At 39.4% G+C, this 18,068-nt stretch overlaps 1 protein-coding gene across 1 annotated transcript in view; it reads left to right on the top strand.

Moving 5' to 3' along the window:
* RSF1 (remodeling and spacing factor 1) overlaps window positions 1–18,068 on the top strand; it is a 42,582-nt gene that overhangs the window by 16,812 nt on the left and 7,702 nt on the right. Inside the window, exons 8-16 of the mRNA XM_017735894.1 lie at window positions 11–65; window positions 1,425–1,504; window positions 6,170–6,224; window positions 7,519–7,625; window positions 10,564–10,631; window positions 11,717–11,924; window positions 13,655–13,878; window positions 15,837–16,028; window positions 17,751–18,068. Coding sequence (XP_017591383.1) covers window positions 11–65; window positions 1,425–1,504; window positions 6,170–6,224; window positions 7,519–7,625; window positions 10,564–10,631; window positions 11,717–11,924; window positions 13,655–13,878; window positions 15,837–16,028; window positions 17,751–18,068 — 1,307 coding nt within the window. The remainder of the gene's footprint in view (window positions 1–10; window positions 66–1,424; window positions 1,505–6,169; window positions 6,225–7,518; window positions 7,626–10,563; window positions 10,632–11,716; window positions 11,925–13,654; window positions 13,879–15,836; window positions 16,029–17,750) is intronic.

Below are 18,068 nucleotides of genomic sequence, written 5' to 3'. Positions count from 1 at the left end.
CCTGCCTCCCCCCTCCACTGATGATCATCCCTGATGGAGAGTGGTTCTGCCCGCCTTGCCAGCATGTATGGTTCCTATGTGACTTCACTCTTCTCCTTTGCAGCTTTCCTTGTGGTTGTGGAGATTGGCTGGGACTTTAACAAGTTCTTCCTATAATCTTTTTCATCTGTTAACAAATAGACTGGGATGAATGGTAGGACTGCTGATCTTCTCTCCTTTCTGTTAGTAAAACTTGAGTTTGTGATGTGGTTTTCTCTTTCTTTCTTCTGCTAGTGATGAGTGACTGTGTGGTGCTGACTTGTAGATGGGAATCTCCAGTCACACTGAGCATCTCCCTTCTCTGATTAAATCACCTCAACACTAGTATAGTATTAAAGATATGTCTTAATTTTTCCCAAAAGAAACATTTAAGTTATCATCCTGGAGGCGGAAGCAGTAGGCAACAAGGGATGGATCAGTGGCCAGAGCAAGCAGCTGTTTCTGAAGTGCTATTCCTTCTTCAGAGATGTTTGCTCAGAAGCTGGTTAGAGAAAGCTGCCGTACTGATGAAGCTCAGGGTATAGTTTGTCTCTGCTGGGAAAGCCAGGGTTGTTCTGTTCAAGTAATAGACAAGTATGAACCCTTTTTTCAAGGTTAGAAGCAGAGTTGGTACTTGGGAGGATAAGCAGGAAGTGTGTGATGCTGCTCTTGTTAAATTAATGGGAAATAATTTATACACATTTTCAGAATAATCTGCTTGATCCCAAACCCCTTCCTTGGTTTTAGAGAAATTCTGTGCCAAAAGGGCTGTTGCCCTACAATAAGCTAGTGACATTGGGCATGATGTGAGATGAGTCTATTTGGTGTTGATTTTTAGTTGTATTCTGAGGAGTGTTTTTAAGTAGTGATGATTTTGAATATGTTAGAATGTTTTCTTTACACTTGTAGTTAGACCATATCCTTGTTCTGTTGCCGTTAAAGTACTTGTCAATGTGAAAAATGACAGATGTTAAAAGGGTGAAGATCATCCTTGGAAATAGTATAATGAGAGCATTAACATGGAATAAGGCAGAATTTGTCCATTGGAAGTCATTTTTACATACAGCTCCTTGAGTATTTGGTAAGAAAATGATCCTAAAGTGTATCTCTGCTTTTTGCTGTACTGTCCACTGAACTCACAGAGTTCCAACCTCCTTTGCCATGGGCAGGGACACCTTCCATTAGACCAGGTTGCTCAAAGCCTCATCCAACCTTGACCTGATGGTGCAGCTCATGTTTTAAAAAGACAGGTTTTATTGTAAAGCCTTGTTCATTGAAGAGGAGCCTCCAGTGTAGCAAGGCTTCTTCCAGGCAAATACAGACAGAGTGAATGAAGAGTCTGAATGTAGTTCAATGTGAAAATAGCTAGTTATGAAATAGACTAATACTGTGTTTCCTTCCTTTAGAAATTACTCTGTGAGAAATTAGAGGAACAATTACAAGATCTGGATGTTGTCTTAAAAAAGAAGGAGCGTGCAGAACGCAGGTACTGTTGTTTGGATGCACTCACAGCAGTGCTGTGCAGGGGGTGGTAATAACTGAGCAAGCATTAAAATAACCGGGGACTGGGGAGAAAAGCATAGATGAGACTAGGAATTGGTAAGACCAGTTTTGACTTCCCACTGATTATTGCTGGCTCAGTGCTGGGACAGCTTGCAAGAAGGGAGAAAAAGTCCAATAATTGGAAAAGATAAGCAAATACATTTGTACTGAACTTTAGTTGAAGTGCCTGAACACAAATTTGACTTTCTTATACCAGTAGTTAAAGGGTTTCCAGCACTGGTTCAGCTTCTTGTGTTCAGGAATACTTCAGTAATACTGTCAGTCATGTGTAGACTTCCTGCTGTAAGCAAGGTTAAGTCTTGACTTTGCTCCAAAAGTCATCCAGATTATTGTGGGATTTGAGTGTTGTTGCTTTAGAGTCTATTAAACTCTGTCAAATTTACAAGATTATGCAGCAATTGGTGTAGGGCAGTGGGTCAGTGAAGTTTCACAGAATCACAGAATATTCTGAATTGGAAGGGACCCACAAGGATCGAGTTCAACTCTTCAGTGAATGGCCCAGGCAGGGATTGAATCCACAACCTTGGCATTATTATCACCCTGCTCTGACCAACTGTCCACCCCTGCCATTACCAAAGGCTAAATGCAAATAGATTTACTGCATTTAGGAACAACAATCTTAATAGTTCGAACATTCTATTGGCAGTTTTCAGACCTGAGAATGAGGGACATGAAACACAGTCTGCATAATTTATATCTTTTAGGACATATATTGATTACTTTGCAGAATTTAATAACATCTGTATGCATTATTAAACAAAACTTTGCATGAATTTTATCTTAAAAGGCAAATTTCACCAGAAGGTGACACCCTTTTAAAGAAAGTAATTGTGCAGGCTTGTATTTGTGGCAGGGACTGTAGTATTGAGATGTAGCGAGTCAGTGCTGGGAAGATCAGAGCACAATCTGTGTGTGCTTTCAGCTTTCTTCAAATCTGTTTGTTATTGCTGTTGCAGCAGCAACAATGATAGTGACAGATCAAGTACCAACTGTTCCTGATGTCACTACTTCTGCTCAGAGTGTATCTACATCATACTGTGGTGAAATTACCCATTGCCAATTCTGCTGAATTTGTAGCTTTGGGAGTGAAACTATCAGCTATTTTTATGAGTGAGCTCAGCATATACACAGCCTCCATCTGTGCAGGAGTACGGGACACACAGGAACTCTGCTGCTTTGCTTTGTGGTGGGAGTGCTCATTACTAGTGAACAGTATTTTCGGACCTACTTTGGTAATTATTCTGCTGGCAAACATTACATGGCATGCAAGTCTGTATTGCTTTCTTGAAATCACCAGTGTTGCATAAAAACACAATCTTCTGAGAGCAACAGGAGAAGATACAATTGATACCATAGCAGTTTTCAGTGTCTGAAACAGATGTTTAATAACTGTTTTGCAATTTGATCCTCATACCAAATGAACTTAATGCTTTATATTGTATGTCATAAAATGGAGGTTTTTATTTAGTTATTTTTAATGTTTTTTCTTAGAAATAAGCTTGAGTTACAATAGACTTCAAAATACAATAGTCAAATATTGAAGTCTTCCAACTTAATGGTGTATTGTAGCAAACAGTAAGGTAAAAAGGCTGAAGAATTATAATGCCAGAGAAAATGATAGTCCTTATTACAGCTTAGTGTATAAGTTAAAGCAGGTTGGTTGTTTGGGGCACAGACATACTTGAATGTAGTGTTTCTGAAAACTTAGTATATGGCTGGTGTCTGTCTTTTTTGCAAGGAGAAGAGATCGAACTCTGTCATTATGGATCTGTCTACCTAACAAGTTCTTTGAACCAGTGTTACTATCATGCTTTTTGAAGTAGTGATATTGTTGTGCTCTTTCCAGCTCTCAGGAATGGCTGAGGCTGATTCAGCTGCTCAGCCGTGTGCTTGTGCATCCCAACTGTTACGTCACTGGTTTTTTAAATGAAACCTTCAGCTTTCATGTTGACTTACAAATACATGGATGAAGTCATACCTTTTCCCCCCCCTTTTTCTCTTCATGAATCCAAGGTGCTACCACAACAACCTGGCTGAATTTCAGGTTTCTCATGTACAGACTAACTTCTATAATCGTGTCCTACCACCAGCTGGAGGGATTAAAGCTTTTTAGGATCCCCCTTTTAATCCATGTTAGATACTCTCAGACTTCTTAATTGAAAATCTGTCTAGGAACTACTTGTCTAATTCTCCCTGGCCAAACCAGGTGGAGTACTTGCTTTCATGCACACTTTCATAACTTCCCTGTAGAAACTCTTGCAGCCGCTTAATTGATACAAAATATTTGCTTGAATTTATAATTTTTTATATTGACTTTATAACCAGTCAGTGCTTATCTGCTGCTGCCCTCTGAGATGGCTTGGTTCAAATGTTCAAACTCTTGGCTAAAGTCTTGAGCTCCTGTCTGCCACAAAAGGAATAAGGAATTCATTTGATATAATTTTGCATTTCCTTTCAAGACCTTTACCCTCAGCCTTGTTCCATTTGCTGCATTCTTAAGCAGTGTATACTCAAGCCAGGGAGAAGAACAGCAGAACTGGAAAACCTTGCTGATCACGTTTAAAAACAGATGAATTTTTCTCCTGTCTCTTGATGTTTTGCATTACAAGAAATGAGACGTTGAGTAAACCATCCAAGACACTTGCTGAATACTTCTAGTTCCTTTCTCATTTCAGCAATTGTATTCCTTGCCTTAAAATGTTATTTTAATTCATTTTCAAGAGCAAAGTAATTTTGCACAGCCTTCTTCCTCCTCATCCAACCAATCTCATGGTGCCCAGGTGGATGAGGATTTCTTTTTATCTATCACTTAGAAGCATTTACATTCCTTTTATAGACAGCCAGTCACTTCAGTAGGCATATTGATACCAAGTTGTCAAAGTCCAGGGTCTTTTTAGCTGTAAAACAACCTAAAATCCATTTTTACTCTTTGTAAGTATTACTTTAGGAACTGTGCTTGTTCATTTTAAGAAAAGAATATTATGCTAGAATGTAATAGTGCAGAAGGCTACTCAGAAGACTTTCCAAATTTCCTTAGATTCTTTAGAACTTAATGAGAGTACTGGAAACAAAATTTTTACACACAGATGCTTGTATTTGCAAAACATAACACAATGAAGCAAACATATCTAAAATTAATATGTGTCTTGGGCATTTGTGCAGTTATGTGCATAATGCATCCTGTTGCAACTCCAGTGTAGTGTGACATGCTCATGCGAGCACTCCCTGTAACTTCAGTAAACTGATTCTGATTGATGGAGACACTTCAGTTCAAAAATCCTGAGTCCTTCCAGACACCAGTAAATGCCACCAACTTTCATTGCGCTCTTAATTTGTTTCAATTACCCCTTTTTTTCTTAGAAAAAGGCTAGTAGGGACTTATGGTGATGAGAATTTGGTTACCCACCCTGGTCTGCATTAGTACTTGGCTATTCTTCCTGAGACACTGCTTTTTTGAAAGCTCAGTTCAGCACCATGGAGATCAGCATCCTGTTTCTGAAGTGTTAGGAAATCCATGTCTAGTTGAGACTGACAGATACAACAGGGCTTAGAGGAGACTTGTGTCCTTCAGGAGCCAGAGTTGTCCCTGAGGCAATTCATGTGATGCAGGATGTCTGTGTTGAGGGAAGCCAAGTCTAAACTGAATTTTGCTTACGAAGATTTAATCCTGTAACATGCTATGCACAAGGAGGACAGCCTGCTTCTCCTTACAAGAGTCTTTGCTGTATTTGAGTACTTCTCTCTCTCCCATCTTTGGTCAAGTGTTCTCTACACCAATCCATCCTATTTTTTCAGTCCTTCTCTACAGAGCATGTCTGCTGCCCTCCAGTAACTCCCACTGGCTAGCTCTGAACTCTTCAGCTGGATCACATCTTTCTTGGAGAATGTGTGGTGCCCAGATGGCTTTAAGTACTCCAGCCAGATGTGAACAGGGCTGACTGCCATGGCAGGTGTCCTTCAGGTGTCCTGTCAGCTGTTTTCGTATTTGCACATCCATCTGTCATCATAGTTCTTTGTGCAGCAGTTTGGCTCTGCTGATCTTTGCTCAGGCTGTTCTTCTCTGGCAAAGAATTGCTCTGTAGGCAGTTATTTTTCCCCTGGTGTTTCTAGAGTTGGTTGTTCCTGCTTGGGTCTAAGATCTGGCATTTATCCATTTTGGATTGCATCCTATCTTTATGTATTTTTTCCAGTTCAGTGTGATTTTGAATTCCCATTTTCTTTCATCGCCTTCATGATTGGTGGTAGTTATGGATCTGACAACACAGTCTTCATCACAGCATTAATATTTTTCAGTCGGTTTTTACTTTTTACACCCCAAATTCAATAATTTCTGTGGTGCCCACAGTCTTTGAGTACTGTTAATTATCAGAACTCTTTGGCTATATCTTACATTATACATGCAGGAAAATGTAATCACATGAGAATTAGCACATAATCCCAACTTCAGTAACTGTTTTCATTTGGAACATCCTCTTGGGATGTTTCTGCCTAATGATAGTAAGAGCTTCAAATGGTGCTAATTACAGCATTGTTTTAGATACCTGCAGACTTTCTGTAAGCTTATTTTCATTTTCTTTCTCTCCTCAAGAAAAGAGCGATTGGTGTATGTGGGCATCAGTATTGAGAACATCATTCCACCTCAGGTAAGCTACTGTTTCTATGTGGTATTATTGTTTTATTTTCCAAACTTCTCAGGGAGGAAGTTCCTCAGTGCTCTGTCAGAGGTGGTAGTAGCATCTTGGAAAGAAAAATCGATCTATATGCAGATCAGAAATAATTCTAGACCCTTCATTTTAGACAGAATATAGCAGAGAAACCAAGGGAGCTTTATGGTGTTTACTAGAGCCACCCGATGCCACACAGAGTCCTCTCCCAGTGAGAGATTGCAGAACCACCTCCCTGCCCATTACAGTTGGGTTTTGCATTGAGTGCTCCAATATTCAGTAGTTTATAAAGGTGGGATTCAGTTACTTAACTCCGGTGTTTGCTGTGCAGTTATCTAGGTCTGAGCTAATTGTCAAGGCTTTCCTTTGGAACTGATGGAAACAAATGTTTCTGGCTTATGATTCAGAGGGGAATATGTAGTATCTTTTAGCAGCATAGCATTTGCCTTCAATGAGGGGATGTTAAGGTCATGTGATTAAAAACTGTAAACATTCAGTGTTTCATTAACAGATGCTTTTTTATGGTTTCCCTTGGGAAAAGAGGAAAAATGCTTTGATTCACATGAAGAACAGCCTCTTCTCACTTAAATACATTCTAAAGCAAGTCTCTTGAAGTCTTAGGCAAATGCTTTCATCTGGAATTGTACAATCTGTTCTTTGCAGCTTAAAATGGGAACTTTTGCTCATTTTAAACATAGACTTTCCACTCTGCCTGGCTGTAACAAGGCCAGCTTTTCCTCCCTGTCTCTGAATAACAGAAGAACGATAACAGATTTTAAAAACTTGCAAAAGAGTTGATGGCTGAGAGCAAATATTTGAAAAATGCAGCCTGGGGGCAGATTATGTTGCTTTTAAATTAATAACTTGCAAACAGTATAGTAAAACTAACCTGCATGAAACTTTATTAAAACTGCACTGTGTAAAGCTATCTCTGTGCTCACTGTGTAGAAGTGGTGGCCACAGTTTGTTCATTTACTAGTCCTGGGAGTATCATCCGAGGCGTGATCTCAGCATTGCAGTATAAACACAATGATCCAATAGCCTAAACCCTTAAACTCTGTGTTTGGAAAGTTATGTAGCCAGTAAGAGAAAAATGTGCAAATTCACCTGAACTGCTGTAATAAGTCACTATATTACAAGTTCAAATGTGCTGTGTTGGGCACATGAGCTTTCTAGACAGAATGAATAATCTGTATCACATGAGTTCAGTCATAATGACTGCGAAGGGAGAGAGAAGATAAAGCTTTTTGACACTTCTGTCTGATCTGAACAGGAGCCAGAAATACCTGAAGGCCAGGAAGAAAAGAAGAAAGATTCCAAAAAGCCCAAATCAAAACTCGAAAGGAGATCTACCAGAACCCGAAAGTGCATAAGCTACAGGTAAGCAGCTTGTTTAAATAGCTTGTACAGCAAAAGTCATACTGTTGTTTTCTTTCTGAATCATTCCACCAATTCTCATGTGAACTCCTACATTTAAAAGAGAAGCCCAACTAAAGTGTCTTTGTTCTTTCCTCTGAATACTGGTTATGCTTGGTGGTTGTGAGAGCATGAGGTGGTACAGTAAAGGGGTGATGCATTAAAAAAATGAAAAGGTATCTGGTGTTTTGTTCAGGAATAGTTGAGAAGGTTTTGGTACTACTGCAGTTTCTGAAGTGAGTTAAAGCAGGTGAATCAAACCTCTCCTTTTTGCAAGGGAAACTTCTGCTTGTGTCTAAAGGCCTTCAATTCCTTGCTCTCTTCCCCCTCCCTGCTTTAGACCTCCCTTACATGAAAGGGGCATGAAAGTTAAAATATAATTATCACACAGTACATCTAAAAATGTACCTCTTTAGAGAAATCTGTAACTCTTTAGAGAAATTGTGACAAAAATGCTATTAGTAAATGAAAGTGCCAAGATATTTGATATTTTGATATTGAGCATTCTGAAAGTAGAATAGGTCACTAAGGTTTCCAAAATTCAGCACGATCTTAATAATAACTTTTGTTCTCAGTGTATTACCAAGTTGTTTCTATAAACTGCTTTCTAAATAATACCTTGTGACACTGTATCATCTTCAGTCCACTAGGCAAGTAGAATGCCTTTGGGATTAGAAAAGAATGTGGTTGCCTGAGAGATTGTGGGGGTTTGACCAAGATGCATTAGGAATGTTAAAAAAACCCCCTACCTTTCCAGTAGTTGTTTTATGTAGACCTTTATAATCAAAAATCAGAACACTCCAGTATTAGAACAGCAAACCTTGCAATAATACCATCATTGAGTTTAAAGTCAGCCTGGTTTTGCTGCTGAGGAGAGGCATCGTGTTTATATAGGCTGGGTTTTCCAGCCTGGTCAGAACACTCAGTCTGACCTTGCTTAGCTGTTGGACTTTGATGACTTTTTCGGCAGAAGTCACACTAATGAAAATGCCACTGCTGCTTTGGGAAATTAAGTATTCCTGTAAGGAGTGTTATGCTACAGGCAAGATTACATAGATCTGCTATTACATTAATAATAGGTCAGGCAGCATCTGACCACGGGGAAAAAAAACCCTTGCCTGTAGGGTGTGTGGCACAATATCAGCAGGACCCAGGCTGTGCAAAACCAGTACATTTTTATTGAAAGTAATGTTCCAGAAGAATCAGTCTTCTGATCAAAAGTGATAATCTTTCTTACAGACTACATCATGCACATAAGTTTGAGCTTAGAAAAATATTACATGTATCAGTGTGTTAGATTTATATGTCTGCAGTGAAATTCCACTGATATCACTGAGAGTTGTGACAGCAGGGGAAAATAAATGCTAAAGGTCTTATTCCAGTTTGAAACAGATCTGTATTGTGGAGCATCCTGGTTCTCTAAAAGATCTGTAATCCCTTTGTATCACCTGAGTCATCTGTTGAGTCCTCTCGTGAGCAAGTTAGCAAAAACCTGTATCATGAATAAAGCAGCAGCAGAAGAAATTATGTTCCATTACACCTAATGGACAAGCAGCTGTCAGCTCGTGGCTGAGCTCAGGTATTTGGTAGCAGTGGTTTTGAAAGCATTAAGTGATTTCTCACATTTTAAAGAGGGGATTTTTTTAGCTATGTGGAGGGAAAACAGTGTTTGAGTAATGTGGAACTAATCTTACTAATGGAATAACTTCCAAGTTATTTCCTCACTGGGTAGAGCTGCCTTGAGCATGGTATGCAGTTGTTCTTAAAGAATATAAAGATATCAGAAGTTCTTCACCTTACTTTTAAAGGAGAAAGTGTTTTATGCTTACTATTGGAATACAGAGTAAACTATTAGACTGCTGGAGGTTCCTATGGAGGGCCAAGGTAAATATAACTGTAATCTCTCTTTCATGACTGAGAAATGGAATCTTTAATGAATGTATTGTCCAATTGTTAGTTGTCTGTATCTGAAAAAAATGCAAAAAATTAACTTTTTGAAAAACAAGAAGAAAAATTTACATCTAAATAAAATATCTTTTCTATATAGTTAATAAAATTTGTACCTTTGCATGTCGGAGCTCAAGGCCTCTATTTGTTGGAACAGGTAACAATCCTTTTCTATGGAATTGGAATTCATAACTGAAGAAACAAACTGAGGTCATCTGTGTTGAAAGGATTGGATCTCTTCAGTTTGCTGTTCTCCTTAAATGAGTTACTCAGGGTGCAGAGGTTGATGCAGTTTTAGAAAAGCTGTTGCAGGACAAACACACTCAAATACTTTGCTTTTGTTTGTCCTATTCAGTTATCCTATTCAGTAACATTGCATTACAACTTACTTATGTAGATTTACAAGGAACTTTGTACTTTGTGTTTTGTTTTATCTGTTCAGCTTAGAATGTTGCAGATCCATAAAGTATCATGAGCTTTAAGAGTAGAAAGCAGCTATATGAAATCAGAATAAAGACAGAATAAAGAATTTTACATTGAGTTTAATAGATGATTCTCAGGCTGTTTTAAGGTTGGTAGAGCTAATGTCATCTAATAAAAGTGGAAAAAGTGATGAATACTTTGTGTGAAAATGCCACTGAAACTATTTTAAAGAAGTTTCAGATTATATATTGTTAAATTCAGAGGCATGTTGTGTAAAATGGAAGGGGATTTCTGTTCATATAACTCAATAGTAAGAGAGGCAGTGGTAAATAATTTGCAAGCAAATAGAAATAAGAAACACAACTTTGATAATAAAATAGCCATTTTTTAAAAATCTGGCCCATTATTTTAGTTTATTATGTATCCAGCCCACTGTCTGTGCAGTGTAACTTCTTCAGATTTTGAGGTGTGTTTTCATAACGAGTTAATTAAGGTTCACTTCAAAGTGGTAAATGAAAGCTGTTATTTTTAGGTTTGATGAATTTGATGAGGCAATTGATGAGGCAATTGAAGATGATATCAAGGAGGCTGATGGAGGAGGTATGTTTCTGATGTTACTTGTTTTCCATTGCAATGGTGATAAGAAGATGGAGACCAAATTTATTTTGATACGAGAAGCAACAAATATAATCCTCTCCCTTTAAACTTTGAAGTTTGCCAGGGTTTTTTTTACTGCTGTATTTTTGGACATGAAGTAAATTTCCCTCAGGAATGGTCATCCCAAGCTGGCAAAAGGTGTCAGAAAATTAGTAAAAGTTGATAGTTAAATTCAGCCTGTACAGGTTTTTATATATGTAATGAGTAAATTTTGGATTTGAGATTGGAGTGGCAGCAGTGCTCTTGACATTTGTCCCCTGTAAAAAGAGGGCTCACAAATTGCTCTGCAGCTGGACCCCCTGAAGACTGTGTGTACCAAATTGTCTTAACATTCATCCAGCTCTATAAGCACTTCTCAGCTGAATGTGAGTAAAGTGAAATTCTGTTCTTTGTTGCCTGTTAAGGCAAAAGAGATCTTCCGCACTGTCTGAGGGATGGAGGTGGATTTGTGCTTCTGTATCACCTTCACTTGCCTGGAGAAAACAGCCATGAAGTATTGTCCCTCAGTTGTTTGGCCTGTGGCATTTCCATGCACTCACCAGATTCAGAAGCTCATGGATGTAGGCAGACAATCTGAAAATCGTGTGTCTGTGGGCGTGTAACACAAGGTCCACTACAGTAAACATAACCAAGTCTCAACACTGAAGCAACTTTTCAAAAACACTACTTCCTGGCCAAACAGCTACTCAAACACTTAATCTCCCAAGAACGGTATTCACCATTACAAAAAAAGTATATTTTTTGATAATTGCCCTCTCAAAAGGCATTGGTGGGGTAATAATGTGGGTTGGGGTTGAGCATCAGAGTGCTGACACTTAACCATGACCTTCTGCATGGACCACAGTATTTCCAAGCGACCACAGCTGGGCTGTGTGTGTCAGGAGCAAGACTCTGGACAGAGTCTTGCTTGACAAAAAAATATTCTGCTTTACAGAAAATAAACTGAAGTTAAGCACATGCAAGATCTGTGGAAAGTTAAGCAAGAAAATAAACTTGCTATTGATTCCCCTTTCTGTCTCTGAATTCAGGCATTGGCAGAGGCAAAGACATGTCAAATATCACAGGTCACCGTGGAAAAGACATTTCCACAATCCTAGAGGAAGAAAGGAAGGAAAACAAGCGACCACAAAGGGCTGCTGCAGCACGACGCAAGAAACGACGGCGACTAAATGACTTGGATAGTGACAGTAACATGGATGAAGAGGAGAGTGAGGATGAATTCAAGATCAGTGATGGGTAGGTCTGCAATTTAACTTCCACCACAAATCACTGACCTCTACAGGCTTCTGTGACTCTGCAGTGCCCCTGAAATGATCATCAGGAGCATGTTCCCAGTGCTGGGATGGCACTACACAGTGCCAGTAAAAGTCACAGAATGATAGAATGATTTGGGTTGAAAGGGACCTTAAAGATCACCCATTCCAAAACCCCTACCATGAGGTCCTCCTTACCTAGGGGAGCATCATTGTACTCGAAAAACTGCACTCTGGATCCATGTGCTGACATCATCCAATTAAATTTTAAGCATAACACTTTCTGGAAATGTTACTGGGATGTTTGAGGCCTCACTACAGGCTTTTGTTGGTGAAGGAGCCAGGTGGGCTCAGTTCTCTGGCTGATGTGACTGTCCAGCAGAAATCCTTAACAAAAATGTAGCTAAAATGAAGCTGCTTGTTTCCTTTTAAAAATAAAAGTTGAAATTCCTATTCTGTGGGAATTTTTTTTGGCCCGATTGTCATTTAGAAATTGGAAGAGGAAAATTTTCATTATTTAGAGCATGCAGAACTTGACAGGCAGATTCTGAAATTAGTTCTTCATTGCTGCTCTGTAGGAGGTAGAGTTTGAAAACAGCGAAAGAAGTGGCTTATACTGTAGAAAACAAATACATGTCATGTGAAGCTTTAAACTACATAAGTATTGCTCTGGCTGACTGAAACTCACTTTCCACAGAATTTCTCATCATTCAGTCTGGGCAGTTAGTGATGTTAAAAAAATTGATAATTTTAGATTAACTTTATGCCTCAATGAAGCAACATAATACAGCAAGCATGAGGCTATAGGCTCTTCACCAGCAACATTTGAAGCTTTACACCAATCACTGGAGTCAATTTACTAAGTGTATGGAAAATCTATACAAGATAGATGCAAATTTTGAGCTTTGTTTTTCACCTGTGACCATGCTGAGGACATTTCAGTGGCACCCTGAATAATTGAGCTACATGTGCTGGAAATTTCCAATCAATGAGTGTAGCTTGTGGAAATGTCATAGAATTAATAGTGCATTGATCTGTTAAAGTGTACTCATGCATTTTCAGCTCCATCCTCTGCTTAGGACCTTCTGGATCTTACACTGGAATTTAGATTTGGCTAGCAGTCAAATGCAAATGACTGTGTACCTTCAGTGCTCAATGGTTTTTAAAAAAGCCTTGTCTCCTTGGAAATCGTGGGAATGTTACAAGTTTATGAGGTTGTGAGGTGCATGTTTTGCATTAGAGCCATAGTTTTGTGTTAAGACACGATATTCTAATTCTCAGAAATCATGTGGGGACAGTTCTTGGTTTGTGAAGGAGAGGTCAGCTTTGCTAGAACATGGTTGGTGTTTTTTCCCCTCCACAGGTACTGCTATGCAGACATTACATTGCAGTGAACCATATGAATGCTCCAGAATCTGTCCTATGTTAATGCCTCCTGCAGTGTTGGTTTGACAGAGTGTTTCTATCCACCTGCTGTTCTGGTCTGCTGTGTAATGTCATGCACTGTGGAGCCATATCCCAAATACACAGCTGAAACCTTATGTCAGTGATGGCAGCTTGCTCTCTCTGGGTCTTTGCCCCTCATTATAAGATTTGTGCTTTTTTTTGCTTTGTATAAAGCAACACTTATCACTTGCTTGTAAAATACAAGTACTATTTCAGTTCTTTAGTTTTGATACCTATCTCTGTTGTCTGGGGTTTTCCTTTGAACAGATCTCAGGATGAGTTTGTTATATCAGAGGAAAATCTAGATGAAAGTGAAGATGACCCACCATCGAACGAGGACAGTGACTCCGAGTTCTGTGCCCGCATCTCCAGACGACACCTCTCTAGGCCCATGAGGCAAAGCAGGCGGTTACGAAGGAAAACAGTCAAGAAAAAATACTCTGAAGATGATGAAGACGAAGATTCTGAGGACAATTCAAGCAGAGAGTCTGGTGAGTATAAGCAATCTTAGATATTTTAAGTACTCTGTTCTGGAGAGAGGAAGATTGGGAGTCTGAGTTCCTGTCAGGACTGACACTAACTTTTTTTGCTTGCTTTGGTCAAATCAGATATCATCTTTGCTGTAAAGCAGTTTGCTACTTGTTCTGCTGTTGGTATTTTTCAGGAAACTGGTGTTAAACACTAGGTTCTTGGCATTTCTAGGTAGTTACGTATTTAAATAAATGCTTGTCCTATAATTCTAGAGGCCACCTTTGTGGATAGTTGCAGCTACCTCTGCACCTCTCCTGTTTGACACATGATTACAGGAAAGAGGATGGAGACAAAAGTGTGCTTCTTTATAGCTACTAGAAGACCTTCTGAACACGTCTATGAAAAAGATTCTGAAAGAAACATTTTCTGTCACTTTTATGGAAGAAAACTTCAGTTGTATGGCATTCTGTGTTTTCTGGCAGGCTTGAAGGCAAAGAATAACACCATGAATCTCTCTCTCCTAAAATTATCCTTAAAATCTTTAGTAAATGAAGACTCTTGCATCACAGGAGAACCTAATAATTCACTTTATTCTACTTGTCCTTCAACTATTTCATTTTCTGTTGGCACGGTTTGAAGTATGAGAATAGTACCTGCAATACTTTAACCTTTTCATGAGCAGCATCTTTCTCTGAAGACTGTCCTCCTTGTTTTGCCTCATTTGAGACACAGACTAGAAAGTGCCATATACATGAGCACTCATGTTTTCTCACTCCTACTGTGAATTTAAGGTTCTAGCTATACTGGAGTGTTAACTTGCTGCAGTGTGTGTTATCTTTCCAGTGTTTTGTCTGTCTGTGTAGAATATAGATGATGAACATGTTGGAGTAAGTTGCTTTGGAGTACTGATTTCCAGAAGGAGGGTTCATGCATGGACAGATGAAGACAGCTGTATGAGTGGTTAGAGTGATTGTTGTCTCCCTGTCCTCAATGCATCACTGCACTGATCATAAGCTCTTATCAATGAAGATACTGGCAGAAATCTAAAGAGGTTGCTTATCTGTTCTATAATGCCCAGGAGCAAGTGTTTGTTTCCTGGTTGACACACATCTGTGATAAAATCAACTGATTTCAGTATAATTCCGTATATATATGAAAGTATAATCTTAACTGTGTGTTTCTATTTCTCTCTCACCTTTATTACTGTCCATCAGGATCCTGCTTTAAGCCTGTTTTGAGCTAAGGAAGTCAGGTACCCTGCAAGTGGCTTTGTTTTCAGTCTCCAGAGATGGAATTTCTTTCTGAAGCTGGTTGTTCTTGCTGACTTGCTCTATTTCTTTGCCTAATGTTTTAGGAAGTAAAGAGGATGCCACTTTGTTCTGTGACTCATGTCAATCACTAACTTAGGAACAGTGTGTGACTTTTATAGAAATGCATCTTGGGATAATTGTTCTGGCATAGCTCAGTGAAAAGCAGCTGAAGTTGATTTGAGGCTATTTTCAACTGATGTAAATAAATTTAATTTTTGAAGACATTAGCTGCAGTAGACTGGTGCAGGAAGAATTGTGATTACTGGTAAGTTTCTTCTGTATGGTTTCTGTTTTAAGCAAATTCATGATTGAGGGAAACTGATTTTTGTTGTTAACCGATATAGCTCAGGTCCTGGAGTTTCATCTTGTCAGTCGTTTTTCATCTACCTGTTCTTAAAGTCTTCTAGTAGAGTACAATTTATTTAAATTTTAAATACAGAACAGACTCTCCTGAGGCACTGGTAACATGCGCCATCAGCTCCAGTTCAGTAAGTGAAGTGGTTATTTCCACTGTCAGGAGTTCTAGAGATGTCTTTGACACCAATAGAGATGAGGCAACAAAAACACTGTAAGGAAAAATATCTGAATTAGGAAACTTAACTAAATTTTTTTTGTGAGGCAGTTTTGCTTTGATGGAATAATGCATGTCACTGTTTTGTTCCATACAGAGAGTGGTGATTACACAGATTACAGTGATGATGATTACCTGGAAACCAGGAGGAGAAGATCAAGACGGAATCAGAAGAGACAAGTTAATTATAAGGAAGATTCAGAAAGTGATGGCTCACAGAAAAGTGTCCGATATGGGAAGGAGTTGAGAAGAGTTCATAAACGCAGGCTCTCCACTTCAGATAGTGAAGGTAAATTAACAGTCTGGCATTTCCAGGAGCTGGTGTATGTCAGCATTAGCATGAGGGGAAAGCTATATAGTTCTGAGATTTCAGAGAATTGTTTTTCTAGAGTTTCTTGATGTTTCTCAGAGACTCTTTCCTTCTGAAACAGCCCACTAGTACTTCATGATGCACTGAGTCACTTCTCAAATTCATCATTGCCCCTAATCCTGACTTACAGGTCTGAATGTACTGTGCCTGGCACAGAGTGTTGGGATTCCAGAATTGGCACTAACGCAACTATTTCACCATGTTTCTCTTAAGAGGTCACAAAACTGCATCCCATGAGCCTCTAAAGATTGTCTTATGTAAGAGGAAGGGCATCGCCTCTGGTGCCTTGACTGTGTTTGTGCTGGTGGTTCAGACTCATTCTATCTCCTGTTTAAGGAGCTGTGCAAAGTGCAGAGGAAGCCTCTCTCAGTAATGCCAGTCACACTGAGCGATTGGTGTGCTTTGTGATGTATAACTAATTAGCTTTTACGAAACCAACCACTGACTTGAGCTGTTTTGGATTGTGGGGGCCCAGCTTATGAGACCTTAGGTCCGGCTTTCCAAATGCTGAGCGGTGCAGGTTGCGATGGATACCAGGCTTCATCAGAAAATGAGCCATCCTTGACAGCCCAAGTGCCTCAGTTTTGGAAGGGCTGTCCTGAGATTACAGAGTGGTAGAGTATCCTCTAGGTGAAGAGAAACAAGTATGTGATGCAAGTGTGTAGTATCTCAAAAACATGATCTTCAATACAGCCTGTTCTCAGGAATCTGCTCTCTGGTGGCTTTTGTTTTTCCCAGCACTAGTGGCTTTAAACATTCCTTGATTGACACTGTCTTTTCTTCATGAAATCCCATCTGCTCGGGTATTTTTGGTACTGGCTTTCCATGCATTAAAATCAGCACCATCTAGCACCTTTCCAGCACTCTCCCACAGTTCCCACAGTATATCATAAAATGCATAAGAGCATTACTGGAATTGTAATTACTTTGAAAATAGAGGAACACTGACAGTCTCTCTCAACTTGAACCTACATTAAATAATACCCTTTAAAATGAAAATTCACGATTTCTAGTGGAAATCACAAAGACACAACAAATTATGTTTGCCATTTGATTTTTCGGTTTCCATCTCTTCTCACCACAACCATCAAAGATCAGTGTAAAGGTTGTCAGTGTGTAGGCAATAAAACCAAGCTTTCCATTAAAGAGCAGCAAACTTTAGGTGACAGGCAGCGTTCCTTTACTTTAGAAGTTGTATATAATTTGGGCGTGGCAGGGGTATAGTACAGCTTTGTGTGTGTGTAGATATATGAATTTTATGATAGAGCAGCCATTATTTGGGTTCTCAGTTTCTGTCAGGGCGCAAATAAAGCGCGTACTGTGAGATGAGGAATGCAGTTCTGCGTTATTCACAGCATGGAGTTACCAATTTTAGGGGAGAATACACCTACTTCCAAAGCCTTTGATAGTCCTCATCTTGGAAACAGAATATCCATAAGTTGTTGATACTTGCTAGATTAGAAGTTTATTTAAAAAGTAAAAAGATTGCAAGTGTTTGGGCTTGGTTGGGGAACCTGGGGAAGGAGACAGAAATGTGTGTGCTGAGAGAGCTGTCTTGTTAATGAGTGTGAAAGGTGAAAAATAAAGTGTAAATGTTGCACTGAGATTTGCTAATGGCTCTAAGTCTACTGCTTCTTCCAGAGAGCTACACATCTAAGAACTCTGAAGATGATGAATCCACAAAGGAGTCAAAGCGATTGATTCGAAAACGTCGGCGAAGTACGGATGACTATTCTGAGGAAGAAGGAGAGGATGAGGAGGAAGAAGGGAAGCCTGTCCGCAAACGCCTGAATCGAATCGAGACTGACGAGGAAGATACCTGTGAAAACGCGAATGACGACACAGAAACCCCCGCTCCTGCAGATAAGCTGCCAGCAGCACAAGCCCCCCAAGACAACCCCAAGAAGCACTGCTACCGGATAGAGAGCGATGACGAAGATGACTTTGATAACGTAGGGA

The sequence above is a fragment of the Corvus brachyrhynchos genome, unplaced genomic scaffold (genome assembly GCF_000691975.1).
Source record: "Corvus brachyrhynchos isolate BGI_N302 unplaced genomic scaffold, ASM69197v1 scaffold44, whole genome shotgun sequence".
Taxonomy (NCBI): domain Eukaryota; kingdom Metazoa; phylum Chordata; class Aves; order Passeriformes; family Corvidae; genus Corvus; species Corvus brachyrhynchos.
This window is presented reverse-complemented; position numbering and strand designations above follow the sequence as displayed.